The 19,899-nt window shown below is 34.1% G+C and overlaps 1 protein-coding gene across 1 annotated transcript; it reads right to left on the reverse strand.

The window, feature by feature from the left end:
* Positions 1–6,289: 6,289 nt before the first annotated feature.
* On the reverse strand, positions 6,290–10,064 carry LOC127084202 (inactive TPR repeat-containing thioredoxin TTL3). The gene is made up of 7 exons (XM_051024607.1): positions 9,157–10,064; positions 8,635–8,827; positions 8,335–8,507; positions 7,518–7,851; positions 7,220–7,424; positions 7,020–7,126; positions 6,290–6,791 (listed from the first exon to the last, which is right to left on the reverse strand). Exons 1-7 carry the CDS (start codon positions 9,930–9,932, stop codon positions 6,639–6,641), a joined length of 1,941 nt encoding a protein of 646 aa, XP_050880564.1. The 5' UTR covers positions 9,933–10,064; the 3' UTR covers positions 6,290–6,638.
* Between the last annotated feature and the right edge of the window lie 9,835 nt (positions 10,065–19,899).

Raw genomic sequence — 19,899 nt, forward strand, 5'->3', positions numbered from 1 at the left:
ATACATGAATCCATGAGACTCAACAACAACTTTCAAAAACACATACTCAACCATCAAACTCATACTTGACAAAGAAATACCATCACATCTTGTACTCAACAATGTTCCTCTATGAACCCACAATTTTTCCAATGTAAGGTCATCTCTGTAGTCCCTCTCTGAAATATTCAATTCAAAATATGTTATGCAATTATAGCTCAATAACATAATCATATAATATCTAAACATACTCATCAACATAGCAAAATTATTACTCATGACAGCCCACCAACAGGGTAAGAAAACAATTACTCAAGGCATACTTCAGCCTTATAAAAACAACTCAGAACCTCTCAGATTACTCAAATTTTTAACTCAAAAAACTCAATAATGTCACTATAAATTACACCGCAATCCCCCCCCCCCCCCCACACACACACACTTTGCGTGTAATCGCACAACGCTATTGCGGCTTTATGCCGCACACACATTTGGCATCGTGACAGCGACCTTCCATTGTCGCGTCGTGTGCCCACCGTTGCCAATTAGGCGCGGCTCTCTCGCTGCCTCCCAGGCGCCGGCTCCTGCCGCGGCGACTCTGCTCCTCGGCACCCCCTCCCCCGATTCTCGAATTTTCTGACTTTATTCCCATTTTCAAAAAAAATTGTCTTTTAATTAATTTTTTGATTTTGCATGGTTTTGCTCAAAAACCCAGATCCATTGCCACAAACAATTATATACCATAATTAAATTATTATAATTTCACCACAAGACGTAATCACAATGCACTATACAACAACAATGCATCCACAAGGAAAAAGGAACAAAACACCCACATGTGAATAGTTTCCCCCTTAACTCAAATTTGACGGTCGTTGAACTCTTTGCCTTTGGGATCTACCTCTCTCTTCCCTCCATGATCGCTCTAGCTTTCTGTCTTCCTGCCTTTTTTCCCAACTTTTCTCAATTTCACGACCTCATAAAACTCTTCCTTACTCTAATAATTATTTATTCTATTTCTCTTATTCTCCTCTCACCCCTCACTCTCCTCACACCCTCATCTTACTATTTTTTATTTTCTATTTTACTTTTATATTCAATTATTTATTAAATAAAACAAAATGCTACTACTTTCCTATATTTTCTTAATTCTCACCACACTCTCACCTCTTACTCATCTCACCACTTACTCCTTAATTTTAATAAAATTTTATTTTCTCCCAACTCCAAAATATCTCTAATATTAATTAAATTAAATAAATTACCAATAATTCAAATAAAATACATATATGACTCAAATAAATTAATATAAACTCAATTAAAAATAAATAAATAAAGTAGGGGTGTTAAATTTTCCATAGTAGAACTTAAAGGGAGATATTGGTTACATATCTCAATCCTTTGTAAAATTTAGTTAAATGTTGTAAAATTGAAAAGTTCAACCACACCAAGATATCATTGAAATCTAACTATAATATTATCTTCGCAGATAATAAAGATGTGTGGGAGAAAGAACAATAGCAACCAAAATAAATGGTCTCAAATAAAAAAAAAACTTGCAATCAGGGTAAGAAAATCCACATCATGCAAGAAGAAGATAAATGATGAAAACTTAAAGAACTTGTTTACCCAAATAAATTAAACAAATCTACTCTAAGGGAGAGAGAAAATTTTTTATTTACTATAATTCCAAGAAAATAGTCACCTAAAAATAAACCATATCTTATAACCAATTGTTTCTCAATCTATCAAACTCTTTATATATGAATCACACATATATAAGGGGTTTAAAAGTGTTTCTTAATCCCTTTATATACCTCCAAAGATCGCCTAAAAGTCTAGGAACTCCATGTAATCTCTACCATTTTCCTCTCTAGTTTTCTTACTAGGATTACCACCAATTCTCTTCATTTTCATTAAAGTATAACTAACAATAGTGATAGAGATACATATTTATAATTTTTTAAATATAGCAGATCCATAACGGGCCCAAAACACGACTGGTTAACAAACAAATCCGTGAATCAAACTATCATGTTCTGATACCTTGGCCACATACAAAGCATAACTACTAATGCCACTACGAGTGTATCCTTGAGATGACACAATGTCCCTCCTTACTTATCAAGAGTCATATGATAATAAGAGGCCGTTGTAAACATTTCCTCACTACTACTAGTATTCATAGAAGAAACATTTTCCTCAAAATAAGTCTCCCTCACCATAGTTTATAAAATCTTCATCTCCAGATCTTTTCTCTTTCTCCACTTGAGGGATTCAGTGAAATTAATACATCTGCTTATGATGAACTTTGATCTACTTGGTTCTACTTCCGACAGCTCATAATCCTTTCCACCTCTTGGATAACCAATGACGACACAATTCCCAACCTTACAATCAAACTAAACTTGATTGATATGTGCGTTTATCCAAGATTTTAAGACTTAAATTAATATTTGTCTACATAACTTATGAGCCAAAGTGTCTGAAAGTGTATTCTTGTGAATGGACACCTATCGATTAGGTAAGTTGATTTGTCATCATCCTTACCATAAAATTTATTTGTCAACTCAACTCCTAGCATTATGCTAGAAGTTAAAGTGCTTTGAAACTCATTAAAGTGTCGCTACTACCCTAAAAGTTGAATTAATATGAATTAAAGTACTCTAAAAAACATGACAGAAGCTAAGTTAAGCTTCTTTGGAACCATACTTACCACCAATATATCTTTGTGAATGTGTTATTATCCATTTTATTATGCAAAACTCATTAAAAGGCTCTAAAGCAACCTCCAAGCATTTATCCGACATTGACCTTAAATACCATATTTTACTGTCCTCATTAAAGTCTTCACTAACTAATGATGAATGAACAATAACAATAAAACTATCTAAAATATATGACCCACATATTTTTGACCATTTATCTAAGATCACCCCACCATGTAAAATCTTCAACACCCCATGTTCAAATCTAGTGCAATATTTTATATCACCAAACATGTTTATGGATACAAAATTTCTCCTAAGCTCTGAAGATATCTTACATTATGTATAATGAACTCACAATCATTGAACATTTTAAGTCTGAGTGTACCAACACCATGATACTTGCAAGCCTTATTATCACCATGGTGAACTACCCCACCTTCTTCCAACTTCAAAGTTTCAAAAAAAAAAACTTAGTCACATGTGATAAGAGCATCCTGAGCCCGTGATCTAACTCTTTTTCCATCTCCAAAATCGACACCACTAGTGCACCATTACTCTCATAACTGTCTCATCTGAGGCAACAAAAATCTAAATAGAATCTTTATTGTGATCCCTCATGGGACAATTCTACAAGAAGTAACTGGTTTTCTAACAAATAAAGCATTTTAACTTTGACTTTTTAAACATCTTGGATTTAAAAATACCTAGTGCTCAATTCACTCTCTTAAGACACTCAAGTCTTCACCATTATTGTCAATCTTCAAATCTTTAACCTCTAAGAATTCCTTGAAGTGCTAAAAGGATATGAGTAATAAGCTTAACAAAAGTATAGTTTTATCCTCATCATCAATCTTTGCCTCAATATTCTCCAGATCATAGATGATCTTATGAAATTTTATCAATTGCTTCACTATGGATTATTTATCTACCATTCAAAACGAGTAGTGTTGTATTTCTTACGCAACCTGTGAGCCAACGACTTGGTCATATAGAATAGTTCAACCTTTTTTCACATTGAAGTCATAGTATTCTCCCTAGCGACTTCTCTTAGAAATTTATCTTTGAGACACAAGATAAGAGTACTTATTCCCTTATCCACCATCTCGGTCATCTCTACTTGTGTTAGGCATGCATGCATCGATGCCTCACCCTTCAATGCTTCTACACACTTATGTTGAGTTAATATTGATTGCATACTTATTTTCCTAACTCAAATTCGTTGTTTCTAGAAAACATCTCGATATACCATTTAGAACCTAAGGTGCATAATTGTAAATTTAATCCCTTTTTGATACAGTGAGCGTCACTTGTTGTGAAATTGAAAAGTTCAACCACATCAAGCTATGGCAGAAACCTAATAACAATAATAATTTTATTGATCATAAAGATATGTGGGACAACTAATAAAGGCAATCAAAATAAACGCTCTTAAATAATAAAATAACTTATAATCATTGTAAGCAATACCACAACAAGTACTAGTATTATCACCACTTCTCTCTATATTTATTTAAGTCTCACTAACAATATTGATAGAGATACATATTTATAATTGTTGAAACTTAACTTATCTATAACATACCTAAAACACAACCCTTTAACGAACCAATATGTGAACCGAATTGATTTGACCTGATACTCGTGGACTTCCTAAGGACCGCTGCCACCATCTGCGTCGAAGTAGGACCACTACCTTCAGACACCACCACTGATCAATGTTATAAATTCATGAATATTAAATCTTCATATGTGTATGTTCTAAAATGATAAGAAAAGTGGAATGGAGTAAATGCTAAGAAATGCAAGAGAAATAGTCTCACATAGAAAGATTTATTCACATTCAAAGTCTTTATAAAGAGTAAAGAACATTAACTCAACAAAAGGACAAAAGAGGATAAAGTGCCACATGGACAAATGTGATGGTCCAAAGCATTATGTAACTTGTCTACACCCCTCGCCGGTGTCTCCACCGGAGACATTGACTTCGGCTTCGGGATCGGGTTCGAGGGCGTGGGCGTAGAGGCGCTAGTGATGGCTTGTAGGAGACACTTGAGCATTTGAGCACGATGCATCAGAGCAATCAAACTACTCGCGGCACCGGTGGCGCTCAGGCGGGCGATGGCCAGCCTTCGGTCGGGCTCACTATTGCTCTCGTTTTGGTCGACACATGCATTTGAATTTTTGAATTTGAAGAGAAGCAACACTTCATGAAATGTTGCTGCAGAATGAAAATAGGCAATACTTGAAAACAATGCAGTTTTTAGTTAAAATGTGTTGTTTCATCAAGGGTCGCAACCTTGTGAAATAACACATGCACGACCTGTAAATACATCACTCCAAATTCAGAAAAACATCACAAAACTGAATATCTTCTTGAACAAATTCCAAACACTCTTCGCTACAAATCAAATTTTCATTGGTCTTGCGCAAATTCGATATAAGGATGAATTATCCTGAGTATTTCTGCTTCCAACTCTAAGACATAAAGAGAGTGCTTGAAATATTTTTAAGGAAAATGATTCCATTCACGATTCAGTCCTGCATCCATTCAATTTTATCAATTTTTCTAACAATCACTCGACTTTGTCGTGCCACCACTATCAGCGACTGATAATCATCTGCTTTTGGCGCCGACCGACAACTTCATTACCATTGAGGTTCTAATTTTTGACACTCAAAACATTTTTTCCTTCTCTTCATTGCTTGAAATTTTAAGACATACTCCTACATTGAATATGCTTGAGTTTGTTACGTCGTCTTGTCTATTAGATTATAGTCATGATTAGTTAGTGTTTTGCTTACATTTATAATTAGTGATATATATGAACTCAAGTATAAATTCAGAATATTGATATAAATTGATCTTCATCGAAAGGAGAATAAGTCTTCTTTCATCTCAATATCGCGTTAGTTAAGATGATGTCACATTATAAATAAAAAAAGAGGTGGTGAGACCAAAATATCTTCAAAGATTATAGTGATGATTAGATTGTGATTTGCTTACACTTATATAAAAAAAATCTAATTTTAAACTTGAATGTACAAAATTAGTTTTGATCGAAGTAGAATGACAAAAACACATTTTTAAAAAATATATATAATTAATCACTAAGTTATTTAATTTAATTTAATTTAATATTCTGCTTTAATTTTTTAATTAAAAAAAGTTATAAATTAGTCTATTAACTTCGCTTATATTATTTTATTTGATTCTGTCAATTTTTTTAAAAAAAAATGTTAAATTATGGTAACGTGACAGCAAGATATTTGATACAAATATGAATCAGCATATATAGTTAAAAACTGATACATTATTTAAATAGTAAGAATTTTATTTTTGAAATTTAACTTGTATATCAGTTTTTAACTAAATATGTTGACTCAGATTTATATCAATAATCTTCCTATCATACAACGTGACTAGAACTTAACGTTTTTCTTAACGTAAATAATTAAATAGGATAATAAAAATAAAATTAAGGAATTAACTTATAATTACTTTTATTTAAGAGACTAAAATAAAATATTAAATTAAAATAAAGGAACTAAATCATATATTAAACCTAAAAAATAACTAAACTAACGACAGAAAGCTCCCATTATGCACAAAGATTCTTTAATTTACAGCAATCGTTTTCCTTAAATGTAGTAATTAATAATTTAAAATGGCAAACATAGAAAAACCACTCCAGTAAATAAATTAATAAAAAAACTGCCTGAGGTTTCCGAAACCAATTTCCATCCCATGGAATATGGAGTATGAAGAATTAAAGCCTAATCAAACATCCAAAGATTTAAAAGAATCAATTCCTAACACAAAAATTTCCCTTTTCCTATTGCTTTCCATTGCCATGTAAGCATGTTTATTCTGAAAAATCTAACATTCTTAATCATTTCCTGTAATGTATGTTGTTGACATTTGTAGAAGAAAAAAAATGTAAAATATTTTCAGCTACTATATAATTTAACTGATCTTTCTAACAACTCATGGTTGTTGCCAGAAATTTCTTTAACCCTTGATCCATTCTTGTATATTTTGAAGGCTGGAATGGTGTTTACACCTTCTGATTTTGTCAAGTATGGATGGTCCTCAATCTCCACCTGAAATTTTAAATCCATTATTAGAAAACACAAAGAAAAAAAAAAGATAGGTGAGACAAACATAATAGAGAATACGGGTCTAAAATCTTGGATCTTCTGCGAAAAAATGCTAGCAAAACGGACGTGGTCAGACCCGTTTTGCCAACCCTGTATCTTAATTGTCTCTTAGATTTTAAGATACTCAGTGGCCATAAAAATTTCAAAGTCTAGAGATCAAAATATACAAACCTTAAGGAAATTAACTGATGGGAATCTCTTGCAGGTTTGCTCCAACACCAACAAAATTTGCTTATGAGTTGCTTTGCCCTTGTTGCAAAAAAGCACTACAGACATACCTGTTTCAATTATCAAAAACTATATTAAGTGTTTGTTATAAACAATAATGTCCAAATTCAATTGCATGGAATATGGAGCCAAACATGACTCACCAGGTGAAGTTACATAATGCCTAAACCTATCATTGCTTGAGATGCAAACCAAATTTGAGCCAAACTTCAAGTTCTTGATATCTTCGCCGCGCAACATCTTTTGTTTTAGCTGGATCTCAAACAAAGCCCTGGCAACTTCCTCATCCCCTGGCTTTTCTCTAATCAACATTTCATAGTCTTGAATTGCAGCTTCCCATCTTTCCAACTATCATATATGAAAGACACAAGAAAATAACTTGTTATAACTAGGCCGAAATTTACACTAAAATTTTTAATTTTAATTTAGAAATTAAATCACCTTGGCGTTGCAATCAGCGCGACGCAACATTGCCTTGCTATAACTAGGCTGAATTTTAAGAGCTATGTTGCAATCTTCAATTGCTTTCTCAAATTGACCGAGCTTTGAACGACACGCCGCCCTGTTACATAGCAGGACAGAGTTGAACGGATCATGCTCTAGTCCTTCATTGTATACCGCGCATGCTTCAGTGAACTTTGATGCCTTGAAGAGCAAGTTACCGCTCAATCTTGCAGATGTCGCGGCTCTTGCCCTTCTTACCACTGCATTCACATCGCTGTTGCTCGGATCAAGCTTGGATGCTCGTTGTGATGCTGTCACAGCATCCTCAAACCTGTCGGCACAAAAAATGCAAAACAATTTAAGGTCATTCTTAATTAGGCTAAGATAATGTGTCACACCAAAAGAGTTTCAATTATTTGTATCAGTCATTGTCAATGAAGTACAGACACAAGAAAGACGACATCAATCCTGGCACATCAACGCCGATAATTATTTGAAAAAAATAAACAAATTAAATGTAATTACAAATGTCGGTGTCAGTTTCGAACACCGACACAGACACGCTTTTTTTCAAAGGTGTCGGTGTTACAGAATGCACCCTTGTTTTTAAATCTAGACTTAGCTTATATGAAAATAATGCAACATTATCACAAAAGGGAAAGCCTGATTGTCAGCAATTAGCACTAATTAGTATGCTTTTTAACATTTTAAAGTGGTCCCTCATTTCCTTAATTAATGTTCTTTCTTTGTTAGCATAAGATGCCAAACATTTGATAATTTATTAAACACATCAAAATAAAGCATTTTCACCAACCTGCCGGTTGCTAAGTAAATTTGTGCTCCTATCATCAAAAAGTAGGCACTAAAATCTGCTCCAAATAATTTGTTGCACCAATCATGGTCAAATTTTGGCATTTTTTCATAGGTGGCATATGCTTCTTGATGCCTCAGAAGTTTCAGTAAGGCTTCAGTTTGTAAAGCATAGACCTGGTGGTTTGAAGAGGGGTTATTGGTCAATGAATTCAATGACTTTTTTTAGGTGAATTTGGACACAAAATCCAATGATGAAAATGGAGGAGTATAGAAAATCTAACATTTGACTAAGTAAACTAACCTTTGGAGCTGAATCTACACCTAAGGATATTGCAGACTTTGTTTCTGTCAATATAAATTTCCAATCATTGACTTTTCTTGCTTCACTACATTTGTTAAGGTGAATTTGAAGAGCATGTGCTTTGAAAGCAAGATCTGAATCACAATATGGAGTTTCTTTATTGCAATTTAATGCCTTTTCTGCTTCCCCCAACCTACATTAAAAAAAACAATAATTTATCATCAAACACCGCAAACATTATCCAATATCGAATGTATGAGCCACTTTAGGTACCCTTCGCGCCTAAGACTGAATATCTAGACTCGAGTGACCTAATAGCAGATGGCCTATAAAATGAGCCATATCACTCAATTATAAACTCAATTTCAGACCATATCTGATCAAACAAAGACTCTCAACATCAAGCCTCGTTACTAGGGGTCGTTACTATGGTTGTTCATTGTACAGTTCAGTCAGAAAACCGAACCATAATAAAAGGTCGCCCGAAATGAATGAAGCGTATAATTTAGTATTATTAAGTACCTGAAATATATTGTTGCTAAACGGCTATGAGCTCTAGCATAGGAAGGTTGAATCCTAATAGCTTCCTCACACTCAACAATTGCTTGTTGAAACCTTCCCAAACCAATTAAAGCAGCACTCTTGTTACAATGATAAGTTGCCTTATTAGAATCAATAGCAATAGCTCTTTCATACAAAGCCAAAGCCTCAGAAAATCTTCCTTGCTTATAAGCTTCATTTCCCATTGATTTCAACACCTCAGGATCAAGCACTCTGTCACTTCTAGGACTTCGAAATTGCGACACACCATCACCACTTTTCCTTATTATATTCCCCATAACACCGTTACTCACAGAATTCATCTCTTTATTAATCTTTGTAACACTTGTTCTTGGACTGATATAGCTACTATTCATAAGCAAATTCCCAGTGAGTTTTACTGAGTTCAAATCTTTGCTTGGTGACTTGTTTTCGTTGTCGCGGTGATGACGACTAGTAGTGCTTATTCTTGCAAGTCCTAAGGAATTACCATTAACCTCTCTCTGTTGAATGGAGCTTCTTGCAGAATCTAAAGGTGTGTGATTTTTTACTTGTTGAGGCTCTGTTGGAACTTTTGAGATGTGATTTGGTGACCCTTTGGATTCATTTAGTTGTGGATTGTTAATTGTCTTGATGGGTAGTGAATGAACAGATGATGAATTTCTGAGCTTGATGGCTTTGAGTTTGAAGATTTTAGCCATAAAATTACAGCCCAATTCAACTTTTTCCACTTTGTTCTTATTGGTTTTTGCTTCCATGACTGGTTTTTGAAATTAGAGTGGAAGAGAGAAAACAATGAAGGTGAAAGAAATATGAGAAGTGGTGAAAGTGAAGTGATTGTAATATTATGATGGAATCGTAGTGATATTTGAATTGTGCATATTTGTAGGTATATATATATATATATATATATAAATTAAAGTTTCTACCAAAAAATATGTATAATATATAAAGGGTTTTAAAGAGTGGCTTCCAAGAAACTCACTATAGGTCTTTTTGTTTTTCAAGGCTTTGGAGAGGGTAGTGGTTAGGGTCAATGATAGAAAAGAATAGTAACTCATACACGCATGAATTTGTATTTTCATCACATTTTTATTTTTCTCAATATATTATGTTTGTCTTAGGATTAGATAGAAAAGTGAAATAAGGTTTGTGAAAAATATTATCTTGTTGTATTAAATAAATAAATAGACACATAAATAAATGTTTGTGAAAAAAGTTGTGAATGAATCCTTGGTCATATTGTAAATACTCATTCAACAAAAGTCCCAATTCATACCACTTAATTACATTTTCAATGAACAATGATTTTGTTAATACTCCATCTATCTTATAAAAAGTATTTTATCTGCATATTTGTCTTGTCTCAAAACAATTGTTAAATAAAATTTTAATAAAAAAGAAAGAATATTGAATAAAAAAAAGATGGAACATAAATCCAAACCCATCAAATAGTTAGTAAAAACTATATTGAACATGCTTATCATATCTCTAAAAAAACTTTAAAAAACATTCATAAAAAGTGAATTTCATAAAGTCTCCTAACAAAACAAAATGTAAAGACTAATCTATATGCACATATTTTTATCATATATTGAATATAAGAGAAGGTAAAATAAGGAAAATATTCTTCCATTTAATTAAAAGATATCCTAAAATAATATTGACATTAAAAAAATGTAGAAATGATCAATGTTAAGTAATTTCAAATCAAGACTTTTATAAATTTTTTCTGCTAGAATATTCGATAACAAACATAATTTTAAGGAATTCAACTTGAAAAGAAGTGCAAACATAAATTTTAGCTTAGAAAATGTGCACGGGGCTCCTAATTTATCCCTAAACATGCCACTAGATTTTGATATTCTGGGATTTCTTCTTAAAGTTTCATATTTCACTTAATTATGAAAAAAGGAAGGGGGGAGAGAGAGAGAGAGAGAGAGAGAGAGAGAGAGAGAGAGAGAGAGAGAGAGAGAGAGAGAGAGAGAGAGAGAGAGAGAGAGAGAGAGAGAGAGAGAGAGAGAGAGAGAGAGAGAGAGAGAGAGAGAGAGAGAGAGAGAGAGAGAGAGAGAGAGAGAGAGAGAGAGAGAGAGAATAATATGCTTATACAACATTCTCATTAGCATTACAATGATACCTCAAAGGTATATATACAATTACAATGGATTGTGACACAAGTAGGAAGATGAAATAATAGGAAAATCTGAAACCAACTACCTATAACCGATTACAACTATTTCTACAATTAATTTTCAACTCAATGGTAACTGGTTACTAAAACGCAGTAACTAGTTACGCCTGTTCTAACAGCCAAAAACAAAACAGCATGTAAGTGCTTCCAAGAACGAAGTAACTGGTTACATCACTTGAATTATTGATGTTTTCGTAATACACCACCGTAATTTTAGTGCTCCAAGTCTCCCATGCCCATGTTTTTCTTTAATATCTTGAACACTTCAATTGTGACTCCTTTGGTAAGCAAATCGGCCACTTTGTCTTCACTTTTATAATATCCCAAATCTCAACCTTCTTTCACTAACAAGTTTCTCAAGTAGCGAAACCTTATTTCAATATGCTTGCTCCTCCCATGTGAAATTGGGTTCTTAGCAAGCTTTATAGCGGAAGCATTGTCAACCATAAGCGTTACACTGTCACCTACTTCATTTCCCATCTCCTTCAATAGATTCACTAACCACATGGCTTGGCATGCACACAACGAAGCAGCAATGTACTCGGCCTCACAAGAAGAGAGTGCTACTATTGGTTCCTTCTTCGAACACCATGAGATTGGTGTTTCACCAAACATAAATATGTATCTAGATGTAGAATTTATATCATATTTATCTCTCCACTTATTGGAATCGGTCAAATTGAGAAAATTTCAATTTTTGGCCGTGTCCATTGCTGGAAAAAGTAATTTGTAGCGAATAGATCCTTTGACGTATATTAGAATCCTCTTGACTACCGCTAAGTGATACACCTTCGGCCTTTTCATGAATTTGCTCACAATACTGATATTAAACGCCAAATCGGGTCGCGTATTGCACAAGTAACACAAGGATCCAATTAGATTCCTATACTAAGTTGGATTAACATCTTGCTCATCCTCGTTATTTGACAACTTTAACCTTGGTTCAACTAGATTAATGGCAACATTACAATGCTCCATTTCAAACTTCTTTGAAATCTCAAGCTCATACCTTCTTTGGTGCATAGGCATTTCCTTTTTGGACTTGTGGAACTCAATGCCAAAGAAGTATGTCATTAGGCCAACGTCGGTCATCTCAAACTCTTTCATAAGCTCAGCTTTGAACTTAGAAAGGCACATTTTGTCGCTCCCTGTAATCAAAAAATCGTCTACATATAGATAAAGGATTATCACCCCTTCATTTGTATCCTTCTACACATACACACCATGTTCGGATACACACTTCTTAAAGCCATACTCCTTTAAGAAACCATATGTCATCTTGTTTTAAGCTCTTTGAGCTTGTCTCAAACTGTAAAACACATTCTTCAATTTGTAGAACTTTGTCTCTTAGTTTCTCACAACAAAACTAGGGGTTGTTTTACATAAAATTTATTTTTAAGTGGGTCGTTAAAAAATGTTGATTTAACATCCATTTGGTTGATGGACTAATTGTTGTTATTTGCAATATTAACAACTAGTCTAATGGTTTCAATTCTAGCAACAGGTGCAAATACCTCTTCAAAGTATATGCCTTCTCTTTGCAGAATCCCTTTGCAACCAATCGAGCCTTATGCTTGATTATTTCACCCTTGGGATTTTCCTTCACTTTGTACACCCATCTTACACCAATTAGCTTCTTTCCTTCCGGTAGATCAACTAACTCCCAAGTCTTGTTCTACAGAACTGATTTCAGCTCCTCCTTAATATAACAAATCCATTTTGGAACACTTAAGGCCTCTTCTGTTTTAACGGGTTCAGATTTGGCCATAAGTATAAAATGGACGAAATAACCATCATCATTGACTTTGTTATCTCATAACAACACACAATCTTTATTCTTGGAGGCAAACCTATTTTCCTTGTTGATCTTATGACATTCTCTTCCATTAGGACTTCTACAGCGGATGATTCTACAACTTCCAGCACTATAGGAACTGTTTTTATTGTTGTAACCGATTAAAACTTTCAGGTAACTGGTTGCAGGGTGCTGCAACTCCTTGATTTTGTCGAAATCGACATCTCGACTAATCACAGTTCTTCTATTCTCTACATCATACAATTGGTAACCACCGGTAGAGTGTACCCTATAAGTATCTTCAATTCTCCCTTATCATACAGCCTCTTTCTAAGTTTCCTAAGACATGTTGATATGCTACCGAATCGAAAACTGTCAAGTAATTCATATTGAATTTAAATCCAGACTATGCTTCCTCCGGTGTTATCTTTTCAAGCTTCTTTGTTGGACACCTATTCAACAAATATGAAGTTGTGGACACCGTTTCTACCCATAACTCTTTCCAAAAGTTCTTCCCATTCAACGTATGATTCTCATCATGTTCATAATCAATTGATTCTTCCTTTCGGAAACACATTTTGTTGTGGTGTATACGGTGGTACTACCTCATGTATAAAGCTCTCTTGATCATAAAATCTCCCAAAGTCATTTAAGACATATTCGTCTCCACTATTTCTTTTGAGAACTTTGAGCTTGTGACCGCCTTCCCTTTTAACCATGAACTTGAACTTCTTAAACACTTCTAATACCTCATCATTTCTCTTGATTAGGTATGTCCATAGATTTCTACTATGATCATCGATGAATGTAACAAAATATATATTACCACCAATCAAATCAACTTGCATCGGTCCATACACATCTGAATACACCACCTCAAGGTGATGCTTGGTTATAAAACCTGCATCCTTGCTGAATTTACCCTTATATTGCTTCGCTTGCACACATTCTTCACAAATTTCAGCTGATATGTTAATCAATGGAAGCCTCATTACCATTTCTCTCTTTTGCAAGGCATTAAGATCTCTAAAGTTGAGATGCCTAAGCCTATAGTGCCATATCCATTCTTCCCAACTAGTCGTTGTAGAAAGACACATATGCTCGATAACCTACAACTCAACCTTGAAAGTTCTATTGGTAGCCAATATGAGCTTTTAGGACCAAATCCTTGTTTCCATCTATAACACGTAGCGCCTTGTTCTCCATGTGAATCTTGTAACCCTTCTTAAGAAATTGACCAATACTTAAAACATTACACTTGACTCTTGGAATGTACAACACATTTTTGATTAAGGAATGTCTAATATTCCTTATCATGATAAAAAAAACATCACTGATCCCTTTGGCCGCTATAGTGTTGTCATCCACAAACTTCACTTTGTTCTTCATGACATGATTGATTGTAAAAAACAAATATTTCCTCCCCGTCATATGCGTTGAGCATCCAAAGTCAAAATATCATGTATCGCTACACTGAATTGCCTCTTTCGTAGTCATCACGACATATTCTTTTGCCTGTAATCGGTTACAACATATAGGTAACCAATTACAACCTGAATTTGCATTTTTCTTCAAACTGCTTCTGCATTCATCTTGTATCCTACTGTTGTTGCATTCCCCTTATGTGAACATGACCAAGAGAGTGTTATCCTTATCAAACACTTATCTTAAAACCTTGGCTTCATCCATTTGAGGTTCCTCCTTGTTCACATTGAACTCGCTTATAAAATGACCGAACTTTTGACAAACAAAACATTGCATCTTCCTCTTGTCAATCCTTCTCCTTTCACCTCTAAAGTTGCCTTGACCACCATTTTGTTGAAGTTACTCTCACCCTTTTGACAATCATAATTCTTTGAATTTAGGGATTCTCTTCCACCAAAATTCTAAAATTCCCCTTCACTATTCATGGACCATTTTCCCTTTGATTTCTTGTCTTTCTCGTTGAAACGAGCTTGCAAATCTACCTCCGCATTTTCCTTCTCACAATTTCTATCCTTCATCCTTTATTTATCGTCCTTAAGAGAGCTTTAAAGCTCCTTCTTGCTCATGGTCGTAAGGTCTTTCGATTCCTCAATCACTACAACAATGTTATCGAATCTTTCCGTCAAAGAACGCAAGACTTTCGCGATAATAGTGTTTTGTAATAGTTTCTCTACATCCCTTTACTTGATTCACCAAACGAGTAATTCTTATCGTGAAATTGTTGATGGTATCCTTTTCCTCCATTTGAATCAAATCAAGTTGCCTTTTGTGAGTTTGTTACCTCACAACCTTTGCCTTATCAACCCCTGCATACGCCTTCTCCAATATTTCCCGCACTCGCTTCGATGATTCGTAAACACCAACTTTATCAAATTTGTTTGTATCCACGCATTGATGGATCCAAAATAACACCTTGAAATCTTTCTTATTTTCTTCCTTATGTGTTGCTTATTTTGCATCCATTTCACCTTCGACAATATAACTCACATCGTTCTTAATCACTTTAAGAACATCTTTGTAGTCAAACAACACTTTCATTTGTTTGCACCATTTGTCATAGTTCTTCGCATAAAGGATGTGTAAGTTTGCATGAATTCTTTCATTGAATACTGAATTCATGTTGCACACTAGGTGTTTGGTGGATCGAATCAACCTCTTGATGCCAAATGTTATAACTTGGAACCACAAGGTTGGTAATGATGGAGTAATTGAGTATGGCAAGGGAGAGAATGAGAGAGAGAATTATAGAGATTAATTAAGGGTGAAAATATGTTCATACATCATTCTCATTAGCATTATAATGATGCCTCAAAGGTGTATATATATATATATATATATATATATATATATATATATATATATATATATATATATATATAATATATATATATATATACCACACACAATTAAAATGGATTAGATACAAATAACAAGTTGAAATAACAGAAAAATCTAAAACCAATTGCATGTGACCGGTTTCACCAAACATGTAACTGATTACAGTTGTTTCAACAATTAATTTTTAACTCAGTGATAACTGGTTACCAAAACGTAGTAACCGGTTATATTGTTCTAACAACCAAAAACACTACAGCCTATATCTGGTTACAAGAACGTAGTAATCAATTAGCACTTGAATTATTGATGTTTTTACAACAGTTTTAACCCAATAAAAATATTGTTGGTGCACAAGACGAAGAAGATGAAGATGGAAGAAGAGAGAGAAGAGAGAATAATAAACTTCCACTACTCTGCTAAAACGGTTACAGTAAAATGATTGCACACATAGACACACACATACACATATTACGCTACAAGACTCAGTAGATACAGTTGTTGATAGCTACATTACTATATATACACAAATAATAATGCCACGTAGGCAAAATACTAAAATACTGAATTACCCTTCAATACCATCCCTTAATTCAAGATTTAACTAATCAAAACTAATATCACTAATTCCATCCCTTAAGTGAAAAAATTGATCAGTCCTAATCGTCTTCGTCAGAACACCTGGCAGCTGCTTCTGGGTGCTACAGTGCGTAACTTCTAGTACTTAATTATGAACCTGACTTCTCAGAAAATGATACTCAGTCTCAATATGTTTTCTTCTCCCATGCAACATATGTTCTTGGCAATATTGATTGAAGACTTATTATCAATCATCAGTTTTAGAGGCTTGTTTACCTTGATCTTTAGATCCTGCAGTAAATTCAGAAGCCAAACAGCTTGACATGCAACCACAACATCTGCAATATATTCGGCTTCACAGTTTGACAAAGCAACAACTGGTTACTTCTTAGAACATTGTGAAATAGGACTTCCCAGATACTTACACAAATATCCATAAGTACTTCTTCTGTCAACTCTGTCTACACACCAATCAGAGTCTGAGTAACACATCAACTATGAATTAGTCTTTTCTCCAGAAGGGAAGAAAACTCCATACTTCAGAGTCCCCTTTATATACCTAAGAATCTTGACAGAAGCTTGATAATGAGACCACTTTGTTTTACTCATGAACCTACTAACCATTCCAACTGCATAGAAAATATCAAGTATGGTATTACATAAATACCTCAGAGAGCCAACCAACTGCTTGAAATTTGTGGCATCTACATCATCACCCTCGGGATCAGAATCCAGTTTGTGATTTGTTATTGAAGTGTGACCGCAACCTCACAATTTAGCAGCTCAAATCTCTTTAGAATATTAAGTTCTTCTTCCATGACCTTCAGCTACACTTTCTTCTTGAGAGCTTCTTTAGTACTAACTAGGTCAGAGTCTACTAACATGGCACACTGAGTGACTTCTCCTTCAGAGTCTATCTCAGTATCTTGCAACATGTCAAACTCTGCAAATCTTCTCGGAATAGTTTTGATTCTTTGTGGCCTCTGAACTTGTTCAGAATATCCTTCGAATGCTAGAACAATATCAGATTATTTAACCACCCACAAAAGTTAGACCACCTTTAGAGGCTTCACCTTCAGAAGCTTTTCCTTCAGAAGCTCCACCTTCATAAGCTCCATCTCTAGAAGCTCCACCTCCATAAGCTCCATCTCTAGAAGCTCCATCTCCAGAGATTGGATTACCTCCAGATTCTGGATCATCATCAGAATCTGGATCAAAATCCGATTCACCTTCAGAATTAGACTCTCCTTCAGAGTCTTCTTCATCTTCAGAGTCGCCTTCGACCTATCTTTAGCTTCAGAGTCATCTTCTGACTCCGACTCATCTTCAAAACCTATAGATTCTGACTATTCTTAAGAACCTTTAGATCCTGACTCATTTTCTAATTCTGACTCATATTCAGAATGAGACCCGACTTCAGATTCAGTCATCTTCTGACTCTGACTCATATTCATAGTCTCCTTCAGAATTAGAAATCGTCAATCACATAGGTTGATCATCATCATATTCATAAGCCATCAATATCACAGGTTTATCATCATAATCTCATTTGGCTATGTTTACTTCTTCTGACTTCCTTTCCTTGTTTGACCAACAGTCCTTAGCAAAGTGGCCAAACCTATTACAACAGTAATATTGAACCATTCTCTTGTCAAGCTTCTCTTCTCAAGTTTTTCCCTTCCCTTTCTGATGTTTCTTTTCATCAGAATTGGAGGCTTCTGACTCCTGAGACCTACCATGTCTTTTCTTGGCCTCTGGCCAAGACTGCTTATGATCCTTCTTGACAAAAGAAGCTTTTAGAGCCTACTCTACCTCTCTCTCAGAGGTTCTTTCAATTAGATGCAACTCTTGCGCCTCTAGACTGCTTTGCAACTCTTCTATTCTCATGGTGCTCAGATCCTTAGAATGTTCAATTGCTACAACGATGTACTCAAATTGAGGAGTAAGAGATCTAAGTACCTTCTCAATGATACTTTATTCAGAGAGAGTTTCTCCACACGACTTCATCTCATTTCTGAAGTCATCCAACGAATCTAGTTCTTGCCATTGGACACTAGAAGCTTGGAACTCAAATTGCCGTTTTCGTTCATCTTCAATCTTGTGCAATACACTTAGATCTCACCCTAATCTCGCAGAATCAAGAAATGTGATTTTGTTACTATTCTAATCAAAAGTTCAACACGGACTCAAGAAACACAATCAATCACACAATGCCTCATCGTTCGCTCGTGTTTCCCTGTGTTTTTTTGTAGATCTGAACTAGGGCTCTAGATATCAATTATTGGTGCACAAGATGAAGAAGATGAAGATAGAAGAAGAGAGACAAGAGAATAACAAACTTTCACTAGTCTGCTAAAACGGTTACAATAAGATAGTTGTATACATTGCACTACAATATTCAATAAATACAACTATTGACAACTATAATACAATATATACACAAATAATAATGTCGAAAAGATATCTAAAAAACATTTTAAAGAAAACAATTATAGAAAATTAGTATCCAATCGTATATGCCGAAAAGAATATCTAGGCTAAAATTTAGAGCACATAGTTTTGGATGAAGCGGATTTGAATGTCATTATTGGTAACCATCCATGGCTATCAATTCTATGCTTAATTTTTTACCACCATTTAAAGTAGATAACTTCTAATCACCACGTAGTTTTGCATCTATGATGTCACTAATTATAAACTTATTATATGTGGACATTTCTTTTTTGTATTATGTCTTTAATCAATCTGTTAAAATGTGCCTTCAATCCATCTCAAGGGTGGGCCCACCCTTAATTACTAGTATAATAATTCAAATTAAAAAGGAATGGTTTGACTAACGATAATGTTGAATCGTATGCTTCTATAAAGCTTATTTTATAATCCACCTTAATTAAAATCTTTCACTTTCAATAGTACTTGTCATGTTAATAGCATCTAAAACGAGGATTTTTTTTTATGTAAGATTTTAACAACACACCTATTAACTTATTAAATATTTTATTAGAAATACAAAACTATAGGTGGCTATTATACAAGCCTCCTCTCTTATTTTTATGAACTCAAATTAATAATTTTTTTATAAAAATAAATAAATATTGTTTATACGTTTGGTAGGTTGATTAATAGAACATAGACTATATATAGATGCTTGGCATGAAACTTCAAGTTTAAGGTTGTATTACATTACATGATTACATCATTATCTGAATTTGATAATTGAAATTGTTTATTTCTCTCATGGTATGGTATTGTATTATTTTAACATATGTGCACAGAATATGTGTATGTTGGAAAACAACACTTTTTGACTTTAAATAAAGCATGAAAAGTAAGTTATATG

This window comes from Lathyrus oleraceus, chromosome 5 (genome assembly GCF_024323335.1).
Source record: "Lathyrus oleraceus cultivar Zhongwan6 chromosome 5, CAAS_Psat_ZW6_1.0, whole genome shotgun sequence".
Taxonomy (NCBI): Eukaryota; Viridiplantae; Streptophyta; class Magnoliopsida; order Fabales; family Fabaceae; genus Lathyrus; species Lathyrus oleraceus.

Excerpts from the sequence above, each read along its gene's own strand:
- LOC127084202 (XM_051024607.1), bottom strand. The coding sequence starts at position 9,932 with ATGGAAGCAAAAACCAATAAGAACAAAGTGGAAAAAGTTGAATTGGGC. Across the intron at positions 7,852-8,334 it reads ATTTACTTAGCAACCGGCAG|GTTTGAGGATGCTGTGACAG; the intron begins GTTGGTGAAAAT and ends TTGTGCCGACAG. Across the intron at positions 6,792-7,019 it reads CATCAGTTAATTTCCTTAAG|GTGGAGATTGAGGACCATCC; the intron begins GTTTGTATATTT and ends TTAAAATTTCAG.